Below are 20,688 nucleotides of genomic sequence, written 5' to 3'. Positions count from 1 at the left end.
GTTTAATGATAATTTAATGGTAATTTAATTTGTGTACGCCATATGTTATACACTGTATTCGCGTAGTAATTAATTACATTTGTTAAAATAAAACGGTCAAAATATAAATACAAAATCATTTCTAATATTAGTAATATATAAAATAAAATTTTTTGTATCCTTTTTAATATCCTTTAAAAGTAATTAAATTTTTCAAACAACATGTATTATTTAATATCTTATGGGCAGAGAGAAATTGATTGTGTAGTTTTCAAACGTTAATTTAATTAATAAAAACTACGAAAGACAAAGTATAAAAATTCGTACAATATAAAAATTTTAAAACATTCATTTCAATTTAAGTTTATAAATTTATCCATGAGGATTGTAATATCATAACATATAGGTTTGTAAATATTCTCTCGAAGAAAGCATAAAATGTATTTCATTTGATTTCATGAAATGAAATCCTATATGATATTACTTTTTAGCTAAAATAAACAGATATTATTTGCTGCAGTAATATATGAAACACGTTTATTATATGTCCCCTTATGACACGTTAATTTATAATATACAGATAGGTAAAATTAACAAGATTGTTAAAAATCAAAAGTGACAAATATGATATATTTTCTATAGAAATTTATGACATATTACGTTTTCGCATATTAATTATAATCAAATTAAATTTAATTACATGTGACTTATTACAAATATTAATTTACAGTATTTAAAGTAATTCGTATAAGATAATTTATTAATCAATCAAGTTAATTACAATTTCAGGATAAAACAAGATCAGATTAAAAACAATCTTGTTTATTAATAAAAAGTTTTTAATTTTAATAGAATTTATAATATATTACTTCTCTAATATATATATTCTAATACTTATTTTTTTCAAAATTGCAATAAAAAAATCAGTGATTTATAAATTAGATCATATAAATATTAATTCATATATACACGTAGACACATATCAGAGATATACATACATATATAAATAAGTAATAAAACTTACCTCCTTTTTCTTTCTTACGAGGAACTTTTCTTTTCTTTTAATCATTTCTTCTTGAGAAATACGAAGATATATAACAAAAAAATTAAATCTGCAACGTAAATAAAAATATGTTAATAAAGACTTAGATAAATTATATCATGAATAAAAGTGTTTCTAATTATGTGATAATTAAATATTCAATTTATTGCAAGGATTTTTATTAATGAACAATGCGTGCATAATGGCAGTCATGTATTCGATTTATTAAGATATACAGGCCGACAGTTCCACTATCTATATCTAATCATCGGTTCGCGTGTCATGCAAGGCGATGCACACGGTACATAAAAATCGTTTGACATAGTGAAATCATCGGACATGATACATTAATAACATTATCATAACTTAATTTGAGATATAACTACGATCGCTGCAGCCTCGCCGATATTCTACTGAAACGACGTCACTGTACGAATTACGTCGTATCATCTCAAACATTATATAATATTCACAACACTCGCCTTCTACACTCGGTTTAACAAGCGCAGCCTCGAGTCATCCTTTCAAAGACGACGATCCAGACTGATCACAGCACAACGTATCTACAATATTTACAGAATTAACAGGGAAAGGCGCATAACATGTCACATCCGTTTCGCCTGAGATCGAACGGCATGATGGCAATTTATGATATGATCAGGTACAACGTAAGAGGAGATTCAAAGTGGTTGAAGCGTCGCAGAGCATTTTCTACGCATATTGTACGCCTACGATAGCAGACTCGTTGTCACGCGATGGACAAAATGAGAAGTGAAAAACAGGATTTGCGCGAATATGAGAATCGTCTTCGAAGATGCCAATCAATTTTCGGGAATGACAATTCGAAAACGAGTGATATATGTATATATATGTATATATATGTATACGCCTTATATTCAACATTAATCTTTGTAACAAGAATACGTATTGTACCTTCCCGGATTGTTGTCGCTTCTGATAACTGGAGCCATGCAACCGCAATAGAACCCATATTTCGCTCCATTCGAAATGTCATAGTCGCGCAAAAAGAAGCCACGAAGCTCTCTGCCGTCGTCGATGATTCGAGGCTACTTGATGTCTAGCGTTAATTCTTTCCCCAGGACACATACTCGAACGCGAACTCACAAAGTGATTTCCGTCTAATTCTGTTAGCAATCACACTTCGCAAACGCATGCATTCGAATTATCGCTTGCACGCCTCATCAATCGAACAACTAATTACGAGATTTATCGAGCGATGCGTCTCGACACAACTACGATCCGTACATATGTGTATGTGTATATATATATATATATATATATATATATATATATATATACATATTTCTTTATTTATATTTTTTTTTATCGTTTTATGCATGTACGTATATGTATATTTAGTGGATACAGTTCCCTCGTTTTTCTCATGATATGGCAAAAACATGTACGTAACATAAGAACGTCAATGAGAGAGTACGTCAATGTGTTCTTTGATTTTTCCAAAAGGAAACGGTTAATTAGCCTCTAATGGTTATTGAACGGTTTAGCAGATTACGGCAAACGTACATGACGTTTCGTTTTGCACGGCGTATCGGAATCCGATGAATATGAGTGAAAAATATATCGGGGGAGAGTAATTACGGATGGTCGAGCAGTATTCAGAGAATGTTACATTAATAGGAAGCCAATCGTGAATCGTGATATTTTTGGGAGCCGCATGTTACGAGAAAAATATTACAGAGGTCAAACCAAAACCAGATTTCGTAAGATCTGAGCATCGTGATGTTTCGCCGTTGTGTCTGTGTCCGAGTTATCAAGCTTCGCTAATCTAACACTTCGCTTCTCTTTCGATTAGTAAAAAAGAAGACGCGGACACGAGTATCAGGCGGAGAGATTCTCAGTCCACGGGATGTCCTGAATTTCCAGCGAGGAGTTCTTGGTTCCTCACCGCAGACTAAGTGTATTTCCTTCCAATCCTCAAAGCTATTCAGCGTAGGATCACCCAGTAGAAGGACTCGCGGATGACGAGTCTCCTTCAATATATGCGCCGCAGCATTTCTCCTTGACGTTTCCGTCCAAGAGGGATCGTCGAGACGGTCGCGGAACGCGGATAGCTTATCCGTAGAAGGGAAACGAGTCGAGCGCCGATCAGTCGAGAAAGCCTAAACGTAACTTCGTACTTACCGCAATATATACTTACACGACATGTTTTATGTATTTATTCATATATTTATATATTTTATATATATATATATATATATTATATATATTTTTTTCTCTTTGCGCTCTTTCTTTCTGTATAAGTTTACTTTTAGTACGAAAATAATTTCAAGCGCGGCCCTTTTCATCGCACTCGTCCGTCACTTGCTCGGAGACGGCGTACCGGAAATCGGTAACCGCGCGCGCACTGACTGTCTCCGGCCCGGTCACCAACCAATAAACACTAGAACTGGAAGCCCCGTTCCTGCGACGTGAGAATCACCTTCGGATGGCCGGTAACAGCAATGACAGAAGGCTCGAAGAGAGATGAAGGATGAGCCGCGCACGATGGGACACACCCGGGCTCGGAACGTCCGGCAGCTCACCCGGTGGCCTCATCGACGCCGGGCCGTAATTCCTATCGTAGTCTGGAAACAAACGAAACTACGCTGCGATTGTTCCACCACGAGCAGAATAGAACAATTATACAGGAATAACAAAGGGATTATTCTTTTTTTTTGGATGTAATTTTTGAATCTAAACGTAAAAAAGCTACGAGAGAATAGAAAAAGTAGATTGGAATATGAGATACGAGATGTTGTGTTTTTCTTGATCAAACTTTATTGGCCTTTATTAACTACCACTACGTGGTACTCATCATGGAGATTTATCTAGATTTATATAGTATTAAATTTAGTATTAAATTTAGTATTTATTTAGTAAGTATTAAATTTAAAATTTTCAATTAAACAGTTTTACATGGGATATAAATAAACGTAAATTATTATTTTATATATTCCCGGTATTTATAAGTATATTATGTATATATATTTTTTTTGAGATATCTAAAGAATAAATCACATTTCAGGATTCAATTTTGTTTCTATCTCATATTCCTAGGATTTTTTTTACCAAATGTAATTGACTTGTTCGTGGCCAATAATTCACAATAAATAAATAAACATATATAAAAATACATCTAAAATATCTCTAATGATATTGTTCTCTGTAAAAATACATTGTCATAAAAATCGTAAAATTGAAGAACAGATAAAAGGTTTTTTAACAAATGCATTTAATGAATTAGTCGGCGTAATTATTTGTATTTGTATATATCATCATAAAATTCATTTGCATGGCAGCTATGATAACATTATTTTCGTGATATAAATATATATACTATATTACAGAGCTATTAACTTGTTATGCGAACAAGTAGAAAATTGAATAAGAGAAATACAAACAAAATAGTTGTTTGCAAGCATCTAGTTAGATAATTCATATAATGCAAATTATTTCTGCGGATTAGATTAAGTTTTTAAAAATTTAATTAATTAATTCTATATACAGTCAGTTACAAATCGTTTTAAAATATTCGTCACAAGAATATTCATATAATATACTTTACCGCAAACTGCACGATCAAAATGGACATTTAATCAATATGCAATAGTTAAAACAGTTTTAAACCTGTCCATCAATTTCCTTCAAATGAATCGGTGCGTCATTGAATTTTATATTTTTAGTAAAAAAGAAATCATTTACATTATTAATCAAGTGCATATCTTAATGAAAACATGGATTGCTTATAATACATTATTTATATATTTAAAAATATAAGTTTTATTTAATTTTATATAAATAAATTTTGTCTATAAACGTGAAGTCTACGCAAATAATTTACGTCTGTCTAGCGTTAGCCACGATATTACACATACATATATTTGTGACAGAAATAAGTATCTTAATATAATAGAGGAAGATGAAGCGCTGCTAATGACAAAGTATTCATCGACCGAGGACTATATTCTTTCGCTTCAGTCAATGAGCCGCAGGGCGGACGACCACTAAAATATCACTCGCACTTTGTACTTTGTATTACCGACCGCGAACACCACTATCGTCGACACCACGTTTCGTCGACCAACTTCTTGACTGTATTTTCTCATAGCGTGGTCCCACCGCCGTTTGCCAGCTGCGCGGCGTCCGGAACAAATAGTTGGTAGCGCCTGAGCATACGCGAAAATCGTCAAGCTCGGCGGCTCATTTCCTCGGTGGTCTCATTCTCAGCGAGACCGTATACATACATATACGGTAACGAGCGGATACGGAAGATAAATACGAGGAGTTGTTGCGGATAATGCGAAACGAGGGGGACAGAGAGAGAAAGAGAGAAGGAAGTTACGGGGGTGAGTCGTGAGCCCCCGCTCGCGCGCGTCCGGGAATTAAATTCGAGCGAACTCTCGGTTCTACCGGAATTTCTGCGATGTTCAACTCGCGCAAATCCCTTTTTAACGAGATAAAACCCTCGGCGATGAGGAGCGGCCGAGCCCCCGAGAACGCAGGAAGGGTAAATTCATTTGAGATTAAATACATCCGACGTCTGTTAAATCGGCTCTTATCAGCCGTTACCGTCAAAGAAACGCCAGATGAAATGTTACTGGATTAATTGTGGCGCCGCAATAATTCGCAGATGTGTCTTGCGAGCTTTTTCATTTGTTATGTGGCGAGAGAAGAGCGATGAGACACCGGCGAGATACGTAGCTAAGTGTTGCTACACGAAGCGCGTCATGATATATTGAACTTTCAGAGTTCATCTAGACTTAAAGTCCTTAAACTTTAATAAAGTTACTTAAATAAATTTTTACGCGTAAGTGTAGAAAAAATAATCTTAGACATGACTTTGCGGACAAGATGATTAAAAATTTCTATATCCAATCATATCATTCGATACCATAGTAAACAACAATTAAAAAGTAAAAGAATTTAATATTTAAAACTGTGTAGAGTGTTAATAAATTAATTATCGGAAAAGATAAATTTGTGCATGATGTAGAAAATATGTAAACGATTATCGGTAAATTCTATAAATATCTAGTATATGAAGTAGATTGAATGGTATATACAAGCGTCAGAAACTTTAGAAAAAGCTCCATTTTATTCGATTAAATTCACATTTACCGACGGTAACTTTTATTGATTGTCCGAACTTTGATAAATGAATTGAAGTCGAATCAACATCACCACCTGTGGCACTAATGTATAGTCAGTAATGTTATAGAAACGAATATATCAATGACGGTAGGCTATGCATCAGAACATACGATTATTGCCGTGATAAAACTTCATGACCCCGATTTACCTTAATGACTTCTACCCACGGCATTATCAAATAATCTAGGATATGCTCCCTTGTAACAAGTTGCACTATCTGGATAAAACGAAACTTTTAATCGTTTTATTAGTTTCACTTTCAAATGTTTCATGTTTTCAATAAAATTTTCAAACTTTATATATTATATCGATAAAATTATTATTATAATATTATTTTATTCAATAAATGTTGGACAATGTAACATTTCTAAAAAAATGTACAGATCGTTGTAACTAATAGTTACTACTAATAGTTTTATTTATAATATGAATTATTTATTAATAAATTGTTTCTTTAAATTATTATTAAATATAGTGAAATATTATTATCTGTCCGTGAGTATTCTAATAGAATTTAAATTAATTATTTTCCGAAAGATTTTTTTCTATTTCTTAACAACTCGTTTAAGACGTTTAGAACGATATTATCAAAATTTGTTCTTTACAAAAAGTAAGAATTTAACGACTCGAGAAAACTGTCCGTTTTTTTGCTCTTTTTCTATTCTCTAACACTGGCAGATAGTCGTCCCAAATGCAGGGCGTTTCTCGAGAGTAGTTCATCGTGCCCCTTGGCTCGCCCGCCAGAAACGGACGTCGAAACCGCACGTCCGTTCGGAAAAAGTTATTCCCACCTACCAGTAAAATCCACTGTACGTGACTTTCTGCATGGTCGACGACAGACGAGCCATTTTCCAACACTTTAACAACATCTTTACTGGCGCTTTAGTCTGTACATTCTCTTACCATTGATTATATTTCAGTGGCTTTGTTTGAAGGTATTTGAACTCCTGATTAGTTACAACAGACATTAAAATCTCCTGTCAAAGATACGCCAATAGCTTTTATCGATTAATGATAGAATAACAAAAAAAAAATCATCTATGTTTCATTTTAATTACATATTTGACAAAATATATGTATAATAAAAACTTAGCTTTTTAAATAAATCAATTTTTATAAAGAAATGTAACGCAACTAAATTTCTTTTATTAGGTTCAATCAAGTATATGCTTTTAAAAGTTAAAAAAAATGATAAATTCTATGTAGAATTATATCTAATTTATTTTATATAGTTTATAAAATTATAAGTTCTAAAGACATAATTGTTTCTTGATAATAACAGATAATATATGATTAATTACAAAATATAATTAAACAAAGTACGAATTATAATTATGCACATGAAACAGGACGCTAGAAGTCAATCGATTTTTAAAGAAGGAAAGGAGAAGACATAGAGTAGGAAAAAAAATAACGAAGAAGTTTGCCTCTCTCCATTTCCTCCTTTCCACTTCCTGATACCGGAGGCAGCAGACGGCCGCGGGTCAACGCAGCTCGTTTTTCATTAATTGAAAGTAAACTTCAGGAAGGGAGAGCTGGCCCGAGGCACGAGGAATCTTTGAACAAAGTCATTCCAAGTGAGTTTTGAACTTGCATTCTGCCGCCAATCTCCGTCAGCTGGTTTGTATAATATAAGGATCTGCGAAGAGCTTGAAGTCATTAACGCGCGAAGTCTACTTTTCACAATAGAAATCGGACCCGATGAAAGCACCATGGAAAACGATTCATGTAAACAGATTTAGAAACTTATGTGATTATTGTTTGAAAAATATATTAAACTTTTGCAAAGTAAAACAGCAATGTACTGTTTGTCGAAGCATGTAATGTGATTGAATGCTTGGTGAAATTCATCAACTATTACTGTGGTTGAAATTCGAAATCTGGGGATAGTAAAGTTGCTCGAAGGATTTATACGAAAATGTTACAAAGGACACCTCATAATCCCTTATAGTTTAATCCTCAATACAAGAGACTTTGTAATACAAGAGAGAGATTGTAGGTATACAAAATTATAATAACTGTGTATTATAATAATATAATACATAATCGTAATAATAACATAATTCTTTTAAAGAATATTTTTCAAAGATAAATAATTATTATTTAATATATTTCAACAAAAGGATTAATAAAACGCAATAAATTTGAAGTAGAAAACAACAGAAATTTGTTGCGTTTTCTTCTTTTCAGTTAATACAAAGTAAAAGTTTTCGTCAATACTTCAATTTTTCTTTCTCAACAGCGCGCGTAATTTTACAAAAAAAATTTCTAAGTAATTATTGACTTTTGCGTAATAAGCGTAGGCAAATAGCCAGTTAACGTATATCCTCACGTTGGATTTTACGACAGCGGAGAGATGACCGCAGAATCCTTGTCGGTCAATAAAAGGGGCCGAGTAACGCGACGAAGTAATTCACTCGCGGATAAAGTGGATCACCGAGCATTGCCAATTTAGTGGATTTTCTCTCTTAGGCTCTTCCTCTTCCCTCGCGATCGTTGACGAGATTTTAATTACGCTAATTACTCGAACGACATGGCGGTCGGACGGAACGTGTATCGTCGTGGGAAATGCTTGGGCTCTACGCGGAGCGAGTTAAAATAGATATTTACTGACCTGGATTTCGCCATTCCTCGACCTCGTAGTCGATAGGTCGTTGTCGTGATTTCTTGTTACTGTTTCTACCTAAAATGCATTACACAAAGGCGGTTTTACATTGGTGCTCTACGGTAGGCTGCTGCGAACGAGGAGTGGAAACGGGTGGTTTTACTTAGGAATCGAGAAATAAATAAATGCCGGATATCTCTCAGAGGTTTCGCTCGATCCTAAGTTAAAACGTTATTCTACCTAATTCGAGATCCATATTAGATGCTTCCGGCAGTTAAAGGTAATGCTGCATTACCTTACCGCTCAATTTAGATCACGACGTATCTTTTCTACAGCTGTCCTACATTACATATACTTATCGTACGTATAACAGATACGGACATAAACTTAAAAAACGATATCAATATTTAAATGACTTCAATTACCATTCTTGTGCGCCGATGTTGCGTAATATGGCGGCTGTGTCGTAGATGTTGTCGACGGAGCTGGGATTTCTGTATTAAAGTAAGTGATATTTTTTAATATTTAATTCGTGCAATGATGTACATGATTGCATGATGACAGATGTAAACGATACTAAAGATGGATGTAACTAGGTGTTATTAGACCACAGAAGTTTGTTAGATATCACAATGATTCTTTACAGGCCACGTTGAGATATGTTAAAGCGGTCTACAATTATTTTTGCGTAGGTTGTTGGTTAAATTAAACAAAATTTTCCTTTCTAGTTTATTATTAGCGTTGTCAAGAAAACAAGACACTTCAGAGTTGGATGACTCGCCGTGAAATCTTATAAACTTCCGCATCTTATTTATTCCGCATCTTATTTATTCCCTTTCATGTATTATTCAAAATTCAGATCTTCGTAATTCACAAGTTGATATCAGCTTGTGTTTAGCAGAAATATAAAATCTTTAACAGAATGCTTTTGATGATTGCACTATACGTGATGATTATGCCTGATACAAATTTAATGAGCAATCATAATTAAATTAATCATAAGACAAGTATACTCGACCTCGACTGTCGCTCGTTAAAGTCGAAAGCTTAAATATCTTTAAGTAACTGACTATTGGAAACCAATTATTTCACCATTAGCGCGCAGATGTCGACTTCGAATAATCGATCCTAAATAGACCACAATGTAATATCACTTTGCTCGATACTTTTCAATGCACGACGCTAAACGTTTTCACTCTGCAAGGATATACCTTCATCGAATTTTACTTTACTTTTGCTCACATTGCATCAAATATATACTTTTATTATCGTTGCATGACTTACCATCTAGTTTGATGACGCCATCCGTTCCGCCGAGAGAATTTTGTGCGACGCATTTATAAGAACCAAAATCTTTCGGCCCTACGTTCCTTATCTTTAACATCATATATTTGTTGTAACCACTGTCGGTGGCTACCGCCTCGTACTTATCGCCTGAAACAGAATTGCCTGTGCCAATAAAACCAGGTTCTTCAACTTCTATTTAAAAATAGAATTGTGAAATGTAACGATAAAAATTTTATGTCCAATAAACATGACATTTTTCATTTACATGTACATCGAGACTTTTTAGTAATAGTTTATACATTTATGAATACATTTTATCTCTTTTAAAATAAAATTGATTTTGAAATTTTTAATTATAAAAAAAACACATTATAATTTACAGAATTTTATGAATAGTTAAATAAGAACTGAAACAGTCAAGAATATTTAATGTCAATTTTGATGTTTTTCGATTTTACATATATGTCACTATATTTTTATAATAATAAAATATAATTAAACATTTGTTTTAAACAGAAATATTTAAAAGAAGACATGCAATGGAAAAGGGACTTGCGCATTTCGGATTCTTAAAATTACCAGAGACTATCATATCGCCGCGTTCAGTTGTCCAATAATTTATCGAATTTGGATAAGCTTCAGTGTGACATTCAAGGGTAACGTCTTGTCCAATGTACGCTCCTTCCAACTGATTTGGAATAGACAGCATGGGTGGAACTATAAGATAAAAATAACATTCACCATTATATGTATATGCTTTTCTCTTATTATAAAGTAACGCAATGAATAAATTAACATTAATATATAAAATCATTAATGTTTAAAAACAAAAATAATAATTGAAATATGTGAAAACATTTTAGAGTTGTCCATTTTCTGTTCATTTGATGCATTTTTAATGTATATTTGTGATGAAAAATATAATAAAATATTCTAAGCAGCGAAAATAATTATTTTGTAGAATTAGACTGATTTCAGAATTAGGCTAGTCTAGAGTTTATTAAATATACCGGCGAATTCATTAAAGCATTATATAAAGCTTGGACAAATATGTATTCAAAATTCTTTTTTCTTTTCCAAGTTACAAGCCATGTTTGATGTTCAAAAATTTCAATAAAAGACCCATGTAAAAAAGTACAGTCAACTAAATAGTAGTAGTAGTAGTGGTGTCTTCTTTGGAGGTTGTCATGATTTAAAAGCACTGTTCACAAATAAACGATTGCATGACGTTGCGTGCAATGTAGACTGTATGTGTCGGCTTTATCAAGAATTTTTCTACTGAAAGAACATGAAAAACCATGCTCACATAAAAAGACTTCTTTAATGTGTATTAATTAAAATTTTATTCGTGCTCTTAATAAAAAAATATTGTTCCAAAAAAAATTTTCTATAAATTTGTTTTAATTGCAAATTTATAAATATACGTAATCAAATTTTTTTTATAAATTAAATTCTCGCAAGAACTTCGCAAGAAATTCATATCTTTTTATAGAATAGTCAATTTGTTTTCATCATTCATTTTGCTAACCAAGTTTTTGTTTATTATATCTAAGTACTTTTTTTAAAGAGAATATACTACTTTATATAAAAATTGATATTGGTGTATCGAAGATATACGACTATTCTCTTTTGATCGATACTGATACCTCGATGTATAGATAGGGCCGTGTCATAATTTCGTCTTTTATAGACGAACATAAATTGCGATTTACTACTAGAGAGTGCACTTTTAATAGAGTTACGGAGGATAGTTTTTCTACCTATCTTCTTTCTCCAAATATCTCGTTGGTTGTAAACGAGACTACAATTTGACTGTATATGATTTAATAATATCATTTTTGTTTACCAAATTTTTTTATGCTTAACTCGCCTGTAAATTTCATTTGTGAGACTATAATATTTGAAAGTACCGAATCAAGAATATTAATCCAAAAGTATGCAATACACACACACACACACACACACACACACACACACACACACACACACACACACACACACACACACACACACACACACACACACACACACACACACACACACACACACACACACACAATATATATATATATATATATATAATATACATATATACATATATACATATATATATATATATATATAATTATTATTAATTATTATTATATTTACATTAATTTCTAATTTTAAAGTCCCTTTTAAAACGAAATCTTAAAAAATATTTTTCTCTGCAATTAGCTATCGCTAATTCGCAGATACATAAATTATACAATAATTATATAGAATCCACGATGATGATTCAAGATAATCTTGGAAAAAGTTGATAATCTTGGAAAAAGTTGTTAGACCATATATTTTTATAAGCTACCAATATTAATTTACGCTATGCGTTAGTAATACTCCTTCGTTTATCATGCTCCGCGTGCCGCCAGCAGATCAACATCCGAGGGAAAATAAGCCGTATAATATCTCCGAGAAATCCAAAGAAAAAATATCATGCCGCGTGGGCCGCGTGTAAGTGGCCAAATAGTTGACGCGATTCGTGACCCTCATACGAAATCGCCGTTCGAGACTCGAATTTCTTGGACGATTATTAATATTTGTGCTCGCCTACGGGAAGGCGGACGTGTAGAAGCAAGGAACTAATGTGCCAGAAAAGGCGGCGCGGAGACGCGTTTTGCACGTAGAATTCGGGAATTGTCGGTGATGGTTGAAATGGCTGCGCGGGGAAGAAGAGAGCATATATCGAGCATATCTGGGTCAAGTAGCCACCCATAAATCGGTGGCTAAATGAGACGTTGAAAACAGAGCTAATGCATGGCGCGCCACACGAGGATGATTCAGATGAAGAACAGCCACTCTTCATCGAATTCCTGCGGTATTCATCAAATATGATCAGAATCCTCTCATTTATTCTCCTATAAATAAATATATGTCATCTTTCATAATCATCGATAAATTTCCTTACCAATTTTTTACAGTATAGTATAAAACGTTACAATTTAAAATTGTTACGATGCAATTTAAAACGTTACAATTTGGAATATGTATTTTTAATTAAGAGAAATTTATTGTTAAGAATAATTTCTATTTAATAAATAATATAAATGTTTTAAATTGTAATTTCATGGAACTTAAATAGAATATGTGATATATGAATATCACAAAATTATTATATATATGCAACGTTTGTTAGAAACTAAATGCAGTTGGCATAACGTCGAGAGATTAATAAAAACTAGTTCACGAGCAACGATATTAGCATAGTTCATATATCAAAGGAAAGTAGTGGCTTTATTTCATTTCTAACGTTTATGAACCACGTCGAGTTCATTAAAAGTATAATATATCCGACATCGTGCTTTACTGCTTCCAGCGACCAGCATTTACCAAGTTATGCGCGCCTTGCAATCGGGGAGGCATGATAAAAACGGGTTTCTCTCCATCATCCTTTCTTATCATCTTTTCTTGTACAGAAAAATATGCCAGTATCCTTACGCGACAATAGTCGCTTCTTCCCAAGTTTTATCCTGCTCTTATCATAATACCAAAGTGCATAATATTACGATGACATCGTAGTTTTCGCTAATGGCATACAGATACGGAGGAATCGATAATGTCAGCACCAAATCCAGTATTCAATCGTGTGATATTGATGCAAAATCAATATAATCCATATTGAGTAAATCCTTAAAAATGTATATCCCATATTGATATTTACATATAAATATAGTAAAATGAATAGACCTCATGCGGATTATATATGTACATATGTGTGTGCACAATGTGCCGATGTATATTCTCGAAAGTTAAATATAATTGTTTTTTACAAATTAATTCTATTAAGACAGTAACTGTTTAAAAAGCTAATAAGTTAAAAAAAGTATCCAATTTTAATTTGAAAAATACTTGGTTGTACATAAATTAAAGTTTTATTTAATAAGTTTAATATATTCAAAGATATAAAAATATAAAATGGTTAAAGTTTATACTTATTCACATACAGATATTTTAATCTATGTTCGATCCGACACGATTCTGCGAAGTTTCGATTGGTTCAGTTTCGAGATACTCACGCTGGAAAATAATTCCCACAAACTTTTTCAATCAGAGAAATCAATATTAAAATCGCTGCCTTTGCGAACTATTGGTTTTATCTGAATTCGTTAGGTTAATGGGCACGGATGGGCACGGAGCCATCGCTTTACGAATATTTTGAAATGTTTTTCTGACCGGTATTTATAAATAAATATTAAATTGCATGGAAAATCTTTGATATTATTTTCTATTTTTTTTTATTATTAAAAATTATCATGTACAATTTCTACCTTTATTAAGAACTGCATTCATATTATGTTTGTAGTAATGTGTACTAAATTTCAAGGAATGTTTATGTGTGTAATGGACATTCTTTGATAACGTGAGAAAATTAGTAACTTACATTGCACACGTAGCGATACACGCTTGCTCACCGATGGTGGAACGCCGTTTGAAGCTATGCATAAATAAGCTCCCATGTGAAGACGACTTATCTTCACGATATGCAGCACTTCGCCATCCACGACATTTACTGCAACATGAAATGTTCATGTATATCAGTATATGTAAACAACAAAATCTTCAGAAAGACGCATTTATTGTATTATTTTAACAATCCCGTCAATTTTTTATTGTCACATAACATATTCGCAAATAAATTTTGGATATGAAAATATACAGATCGCAAGCTCCCCGCTATGAAATCTACAAGCAATTAATTAATAATCGAATTTTAAATTAAACGATACTTTTTAATTAAAACGTGTTTTGCGTTGTAGATCGCTGAAAAATCCTCATATGATATTCTGCACAATGTAATTATTGTATAATGTATAATACAATTTGGTAAGCGCAGCTCGCCGCAGTTGTAATTCTTCTCACGAATTAATAAGCGTACCGTGTCATGATAATATCAGTATTATTCCGAAACGCGTAGATATTGATAATAACGACAAAGAAGGCAGCATCCACCGGAGCACAGGCCGCTGAAAGCGCGCGATGCGCATATGCGTCGAAACTTTTATTGCATGTCGTGTGACAAAGAGCACTTTGCACCTTCCCGAAGAGCTATTTGCATCTACGCTGCATTCATTTCTGGCATGTTGGTTTGATATGACTGGCGCAGATCACATAAAGCAGATAGGAGGTAGATTAAACTGTACAAAGGCGCAGAGTAAAGGCGAGTTACTAGTACTTTGTCATGAGAGCTGCTTAGACATTAAAGACAATTGCGTATTAATAATCGCATTATTGACACCGTTCGTATAGAATAGTAATAATATACAGCACAAGCAAAAATGTAAATTAAATATTATTTTGTGATAATGATAATAATGATAAATACACAGAATATTTAAAAAATGAAACGCTTTTTCTATTCTGTGAAATTTGATTAATCGAGAGATTGCGATAACTATTGATTAAAGCGATAATTTTTAATATATCATTTTATGAAAAGATGGATTTAATTGATTATTTTACTTTAATGTCTAAAAAGAGAACATGATTTTAATTATCTTCATAATCCATATTGTAAACAATAATACTATGCGTATTTTCTATTGAATTCTTTATCCCCATTTCGAGAGTAATTACATAGACAGATAGCGTTATATGTGTGTGCACACCAAGCCAGACTAGTGTAAAACAGATTAGCAGAGAAACTGCTGTATTTGATGGAATGATCTATGCGCTATCTCGCTGTCGCCACTTAATAGATTGCACATGCCATACATATTCTATCTGAATATAGAAATCACCTGTGACATTTCTAGCGAATGTTTCGCATATTTTCATTACATCGACCAAACCATTTTCCATCATGCTCATATATAGGCAATATGCATTGTACATCAATCATACAATTCAAAATACATGATGCACATATTAATCAGTCAAAAGACTTGAGACTGATATAGAAAGTAATTATAATAAAATGACTTGACAGTTTTATGAAACGCTTTCAAGCTATCGTTCCTTATACATCTTCATTGGCATATCGTTTATATTTTAAGTAGGACAATTCAAAAAAAAGATGGAAATTCAGCTTTCTTTCATCACTATTCAATTTAAACTGATATTCGATATTTCAAGAAAATGCAAAATAAACGACGTATATCGCAATGGAAAATTTATTTAAAGTTTTTCTTGCAATAAAGTTAAAAGCATCGTGGGACGTGAGAAACTTTACGTCCATTTGACCCAACTGCAGTAAGAAATACAAATACAGTAGATGCTACAAATTGTATGTGACTATCTTAAACATCGTGTATTTGATCTATTTCTAAGAAAATGTTTCACGCTTTTTTTCTCTTTTACATAACTTCATTATAATTCGATTAATTTATCTTCTAAAATTAATGATAGATTTTAAATCCTGGGTGTGATAACACTTAGTACTAAAATATACATTTATCTCATTGCGTACAGTTATCATCTTTACATATTCATGCGTTTCCTCGAGTTTCAATTACGAGTCTCGCGTCGGACGAAATAAAAATTGCAAGTTATTAAATTTCACCGGCAGCACAGCTGAAGATTTCGCCGTTGAAAGGGAATGCAACATATATACACGTGATACAGAGATGAAAGCGATGAAAGGGATAAAATTGTTACCCGACCAGTAGTACGATGCGAAAGGGTGCTGAATCCTTGGTAGCCAGCCTCGTGCTACAAGCTGCGCGGCAAACCTATCTATTGTTCCATAAACAATGCAGAGTGCCGGGAGATTCTGCCCGGCGGGTCGCACTTTCAGGGGGTTTTAATCAAGTAGTCCCGCAGGCCGCGTGTTGAAACTACCCGCTTACCGGTTTAGCGGAAACCTTTAAAACTTTCGGCTTAATGGGAAACCGCAATATGGCCTGGTCGGGCGGAATTTCACGGCGGACGCGCCGCGAACAAAAGAGAACGCGGACAATTATTATTTTCGGGCATGCCCAAATTTTATCGCTTCTCCGTGCGATCAAAGTGACTCAATTTAATCTGCGGCGATCTGATTATTTCACGGTAGAGTGGCGATCGATGCCAGTTAAGATTATACTATGTCATTATTATATCGCGTGAGCTCACGCGCTGTCATGTCATATTATGAATAATGCCATTAATGAGATCATTACAGACTTGTGGTTTTCTTTTAATTGTTTTTATATCTTCCACTTTATTTTTTTGTTTTCTGTTTTCGTGTATGTTATAAATCTGTATGTATAGGTATACTTTTAATCTGCAATTTTATTTGTCGATTTGTCTATATAAAGAATTAAATATTTAAAATGTATAAGAATTATCAGAAAGAAACTTAAAACAGCAACAAAAGCTCTCGAGCGCTATGATATGATGAGAATTTAAATGTTTGTCTAATGTTTGGATAATGTAAAATGCAGAGAGAAAGAGAGAGAGAGAGAGAGAGAGAGAGAGAGAGAGAGAGAGAGAGAGAGAGAGAAGAGAGAGAGAGACATCTGTCACATACAGATATTACGTGAATATTATGTTCATATATTAAAGTTATAGACATGTACTTGATGTACTACGTGATATTGCCTGCGTCGACCTAGAAAGATCAGCGTTCTAGCTGTAACGTTATTAAACTTCGGCAAAATTGACTCTCAATCGTTGGACTTGCTAAAGTTTTCAACGCGTACACCGGCGAAAATGTTACGAAATTTTCATGGGACATTACCTGTCTGTGAACGACGTGGAATCTTTTGGGGTTCATCTGCCATCGTTTTAAATAGCGACTATGCGTAGAAAAGCGGCTCACGCACGGAAGTACCTCGAAATAAATTAAAGTGTCCATTCACATCGATGCTGGAACGTGCTTTGCATAACGCTTTCCGCGGCGTATTCTCGGCGGCGTAAAAATAAGCGAACAGCTTACTCGAAGACGAAGTGGAGGGTTGGCCACTTATTTGGGAATTAGTACGTGATGTATTCCGGCCCATAAGCGAAGGATGGGTCGCAGATATTTCATCCCATCCCCCTTTCTCGTAGCCTTAAGTGCCCTTTTTCGCGTTATAACCGGGAGATAACCCAGGTACATTCATTTCCAAGCGAAATCCTCGCCAACGATTATTGCTGCTAATGTATCCGCGAATGTTGGACCAGACGTACGTAAGTGATTCTTACATATTTATTGCACTGGTGGCGAAAATGCTTTTACAGACGTGTTAACAGCAACGATCATAACAAGCAACGCAGTTATATGAATCATATAAAATATCGGAAAAGAAGACGTGATGATATTTTTATCTTTTGAATGTACAATTTTCTTGCGTTACATAAAATAATTAAAATTATTTTTTTGTTTTTTTACGCTTGACTCTATTTTATGTAAGAAGAAATATATAAAGAGAACTAATTCTATTTAAGTTTTCAGAATTTTTAACACACACACACACACATACACACACATACACACACGCGCGCGCGCACACACACACACACGTACATAAATAATTTTAAATACATAACAGATTAAATGTTATATGTAAACACTACAAATATTGGTTACTTTTTTTAAATTACACAAGTTTTGTTCAAAAGAATATAATTATCTATAGACAGATATTTTTCAGACAAATTGCGTGAATATTTGCAAAAAACGCACAGAAATCGCTCGTTACCGCGGACTCAGGAAACATCAACGATCGATTGTCATAGATGCTTGACGTCATGAGGTTTGAAAGACAAATTACGTTTGCAGTGCAGCATTGCGTAAAGCGGATGAAAGACGGGGCTATTATATTCCAGTTTCCAGCGAGAAATTTCTCAGATAATATTGACTCCGTGCACGCTGACTTTACCAGCGGTTTGGAAGGCACAAAGGAACCTCAAACGGTAACGAGAAAACGTAACGTGCCTCTTCACCGCAAGCATTGGCGTACCACAGACATCGGGGCGTTCGATACCGGTTCGAGCCGTTGTGTGTACGTGTGTTCCTCCTGGCACATGGAACTGGGCGAACGATGGGTGTGCGAGCGCGAAATGAGTGCGAGGATATAGCCGACTTTGCGCCGTGCTTTATACTCGATGCACATCGGCTCCTATTCTCCTGTACGTTCGTCTCCCGGCACACACCGGCGGGAAACTCAGCTCGTTGTCGGTTTCGATTTTCCAGTCGCATCGCGTTATGTCGGCACCGCGTCGACAAGCCGTGGTCGCATTAACGGGGAAGGTCTTGCCAGGACTCGTGAGAGTATCGGTGACGGAAATACTCGAGGTATATGTGTCTCCCGCTTTCCGCCTATCTACCCTTTGCTCCTTCGTAGATATAAACAGGTGGATGAGAGGAGGCGTGTGCGCGCGGAAGTCCATGACTTCGCATGTATGTACATTTAACGGTCGGTGAACAGTACATATGTGCAAGGATTCGTGTGTACACACATAATCACGGGCGCGCAGCTACATTGATCCACGATAATCGTGTGGGTGTGTATGGTCGAGTGGATGGCGTTGCGCGTGGTGTGTACACGTCCGTTACATATACGCGCCGAAACGAGTTTAGAGTCGTTCCCGTGTCGAGAGAGATAGAGGGAAAAGGATCAGGTCTGTCCACCCGGCTGGCGCTGATAGGAATGGAAGAACGCGCACGGACACAGTGGACAGGTAGCGGACCAGGCGAACTCGTACATCTCGAAAAAGTGGGAAGAAAACCAATCGCATTTTCCGGGCACGAAGCGCGTGAAACGGCGTCGACGAGTGTTGACGTATACGCGTTTCCATAACTATAGAGGCAAGGTGGATTTTTGCTCGGTGAAAAAGGAGGGACTTGCACGCAGGTGAATCTCATCCCTCCGATATCGGAATATTCGCGGAATATTCGCTATTCCCTCGGCCGCGCTGCATCCGGCTCCATTTCGTCCTCAACTTCGGCCACAACGTTCGCGAACGTCGCTGAATTGCGGCGCATTATCGCTCTTATGAACGATCGTATTAAGGACAGGAACGGCGCGACGATTCGTTTCCGCCGTCTTCGTCGTTTATTTGGCCTTCATGGCCCTCCCCCGCCCACCCGCTGGCGCTCTAATTTCCCGCCCGCGCCTTTCTTTTATCTTTTCTCTCGTGTTCTCGCCATCGCCCTTCTGCACGATCAGTTCCGGTACCTGTCCGCCGGAGGTAAATCTCCCTCGTACCTGCAGGTGCCTCGTACCACCACCGCCATCACCACCACCGCCAGCACCACCACCATCGCTTCCAACGACGGTGCCATCTCGACGCGCGATAGTTTTGCTAAATTCGATTTGCTTTCTCATCTCTCTTGGCCATTCTTTTTCGGTTTACTCGCCTCGAGGCGGGTGAAAGAGCAGATAGGTATACCGGGGTAGGTACCTTCGGCCGAAGAAGAAGCAAGAGAAGCCGACAACCATCTATACTTTCTCGGAGGGTTGGTAGGTGTCTGGAGGCTATCAGGCGGGAAGTAATGGCGTTAGCCCGTCCCTCATGCCCTAGAGGCCAACACATCAGTTAGTAACGCGGTCGTACGGCTCGAGCGCGGACCATATTCACCACTGCGATATTTCGTCCAATTACGCGGATAATTTGACGCTTCTCTCAAATGACGAATCGTCGGTTCGCCAGAAAGCGCCTGTGT

The 20,688-nt window shown here is 35.3% G+C and overlaps 1 protein-coding gene across 10 annotated transcripts in view; it reads right to left on the bottom strand.

Annotated features, from left to right (window-relative positions):
• Positions 1–1,029: 1,029 nt before the first annotated feature.
• LOC105426441 (Dpr-interacting protein kappa) overlaps positions 1,030–20,688 on the bottom strand; it is a 164,260-nt gene continuing 144,601 nt past the window's right edge. For 4 of the 10 annotated variants that reach the window (XM_089071388.1, XM_089071387.1, XM_011637665.2 and 1 more), the window contains exons 6-11: positions 14,506–14,634; positions 10,665–10,802; positions 10,083–10,247; positions 9,224–9,292; positions 8,808–8,876; positions 1,222–3,627 (exon numbers count right to left, since the gene is read on the bottom strand). In XM_089071388.1, the coding sequence (XP_088927514.1) occupies positions 3,479–3,627; positions 8,808–8,876; positions 9,224–9,292; positions 10,083–10,247; positions 10,665–10,802; positions 14,506–14,634 (719 nt within the window). In that variant the 3' untranslated portion in view covers positions 1,222–3,478. Of the gene's footprint in view, positions 1,092–1,221; positions 3,644–3,704; positions 7,867–8,807; positions 8,877–9,223; positions 9,293–10,082; positions 10,248–10,664; positions 10,803–14,505; positions 14,635–20,688 lie in introns of those variants that run through there. The other 6 variants (XM_089071389.1, XM_011637666.2, XM_089071390.1 and 3 more) reach the window with 6 other exon arrangements.

This window comes from Pogonomyrmex barbatus, unplaced genomic scaffold (genome assembly GCF_055798465.1).
Source record: "Pogonomyrmex barbatus isolate J1 unplaced genomic scaffold, ASM5579846v1 scaffold12, whole genome shotgun sequence".
Taxonomy (NCBI): domain Eukaryota; kingdom Metazoa; phylum Arthropoda; class Insecta; order Hymenoptera; family Formicidae; genus Pogonomyrmex; species Pogonomyrmex barbatus.
Note: the sequence above shows the minus strand (reverse complement) of the source record. Positions and strands in the feature narration are given on the sequence as shown.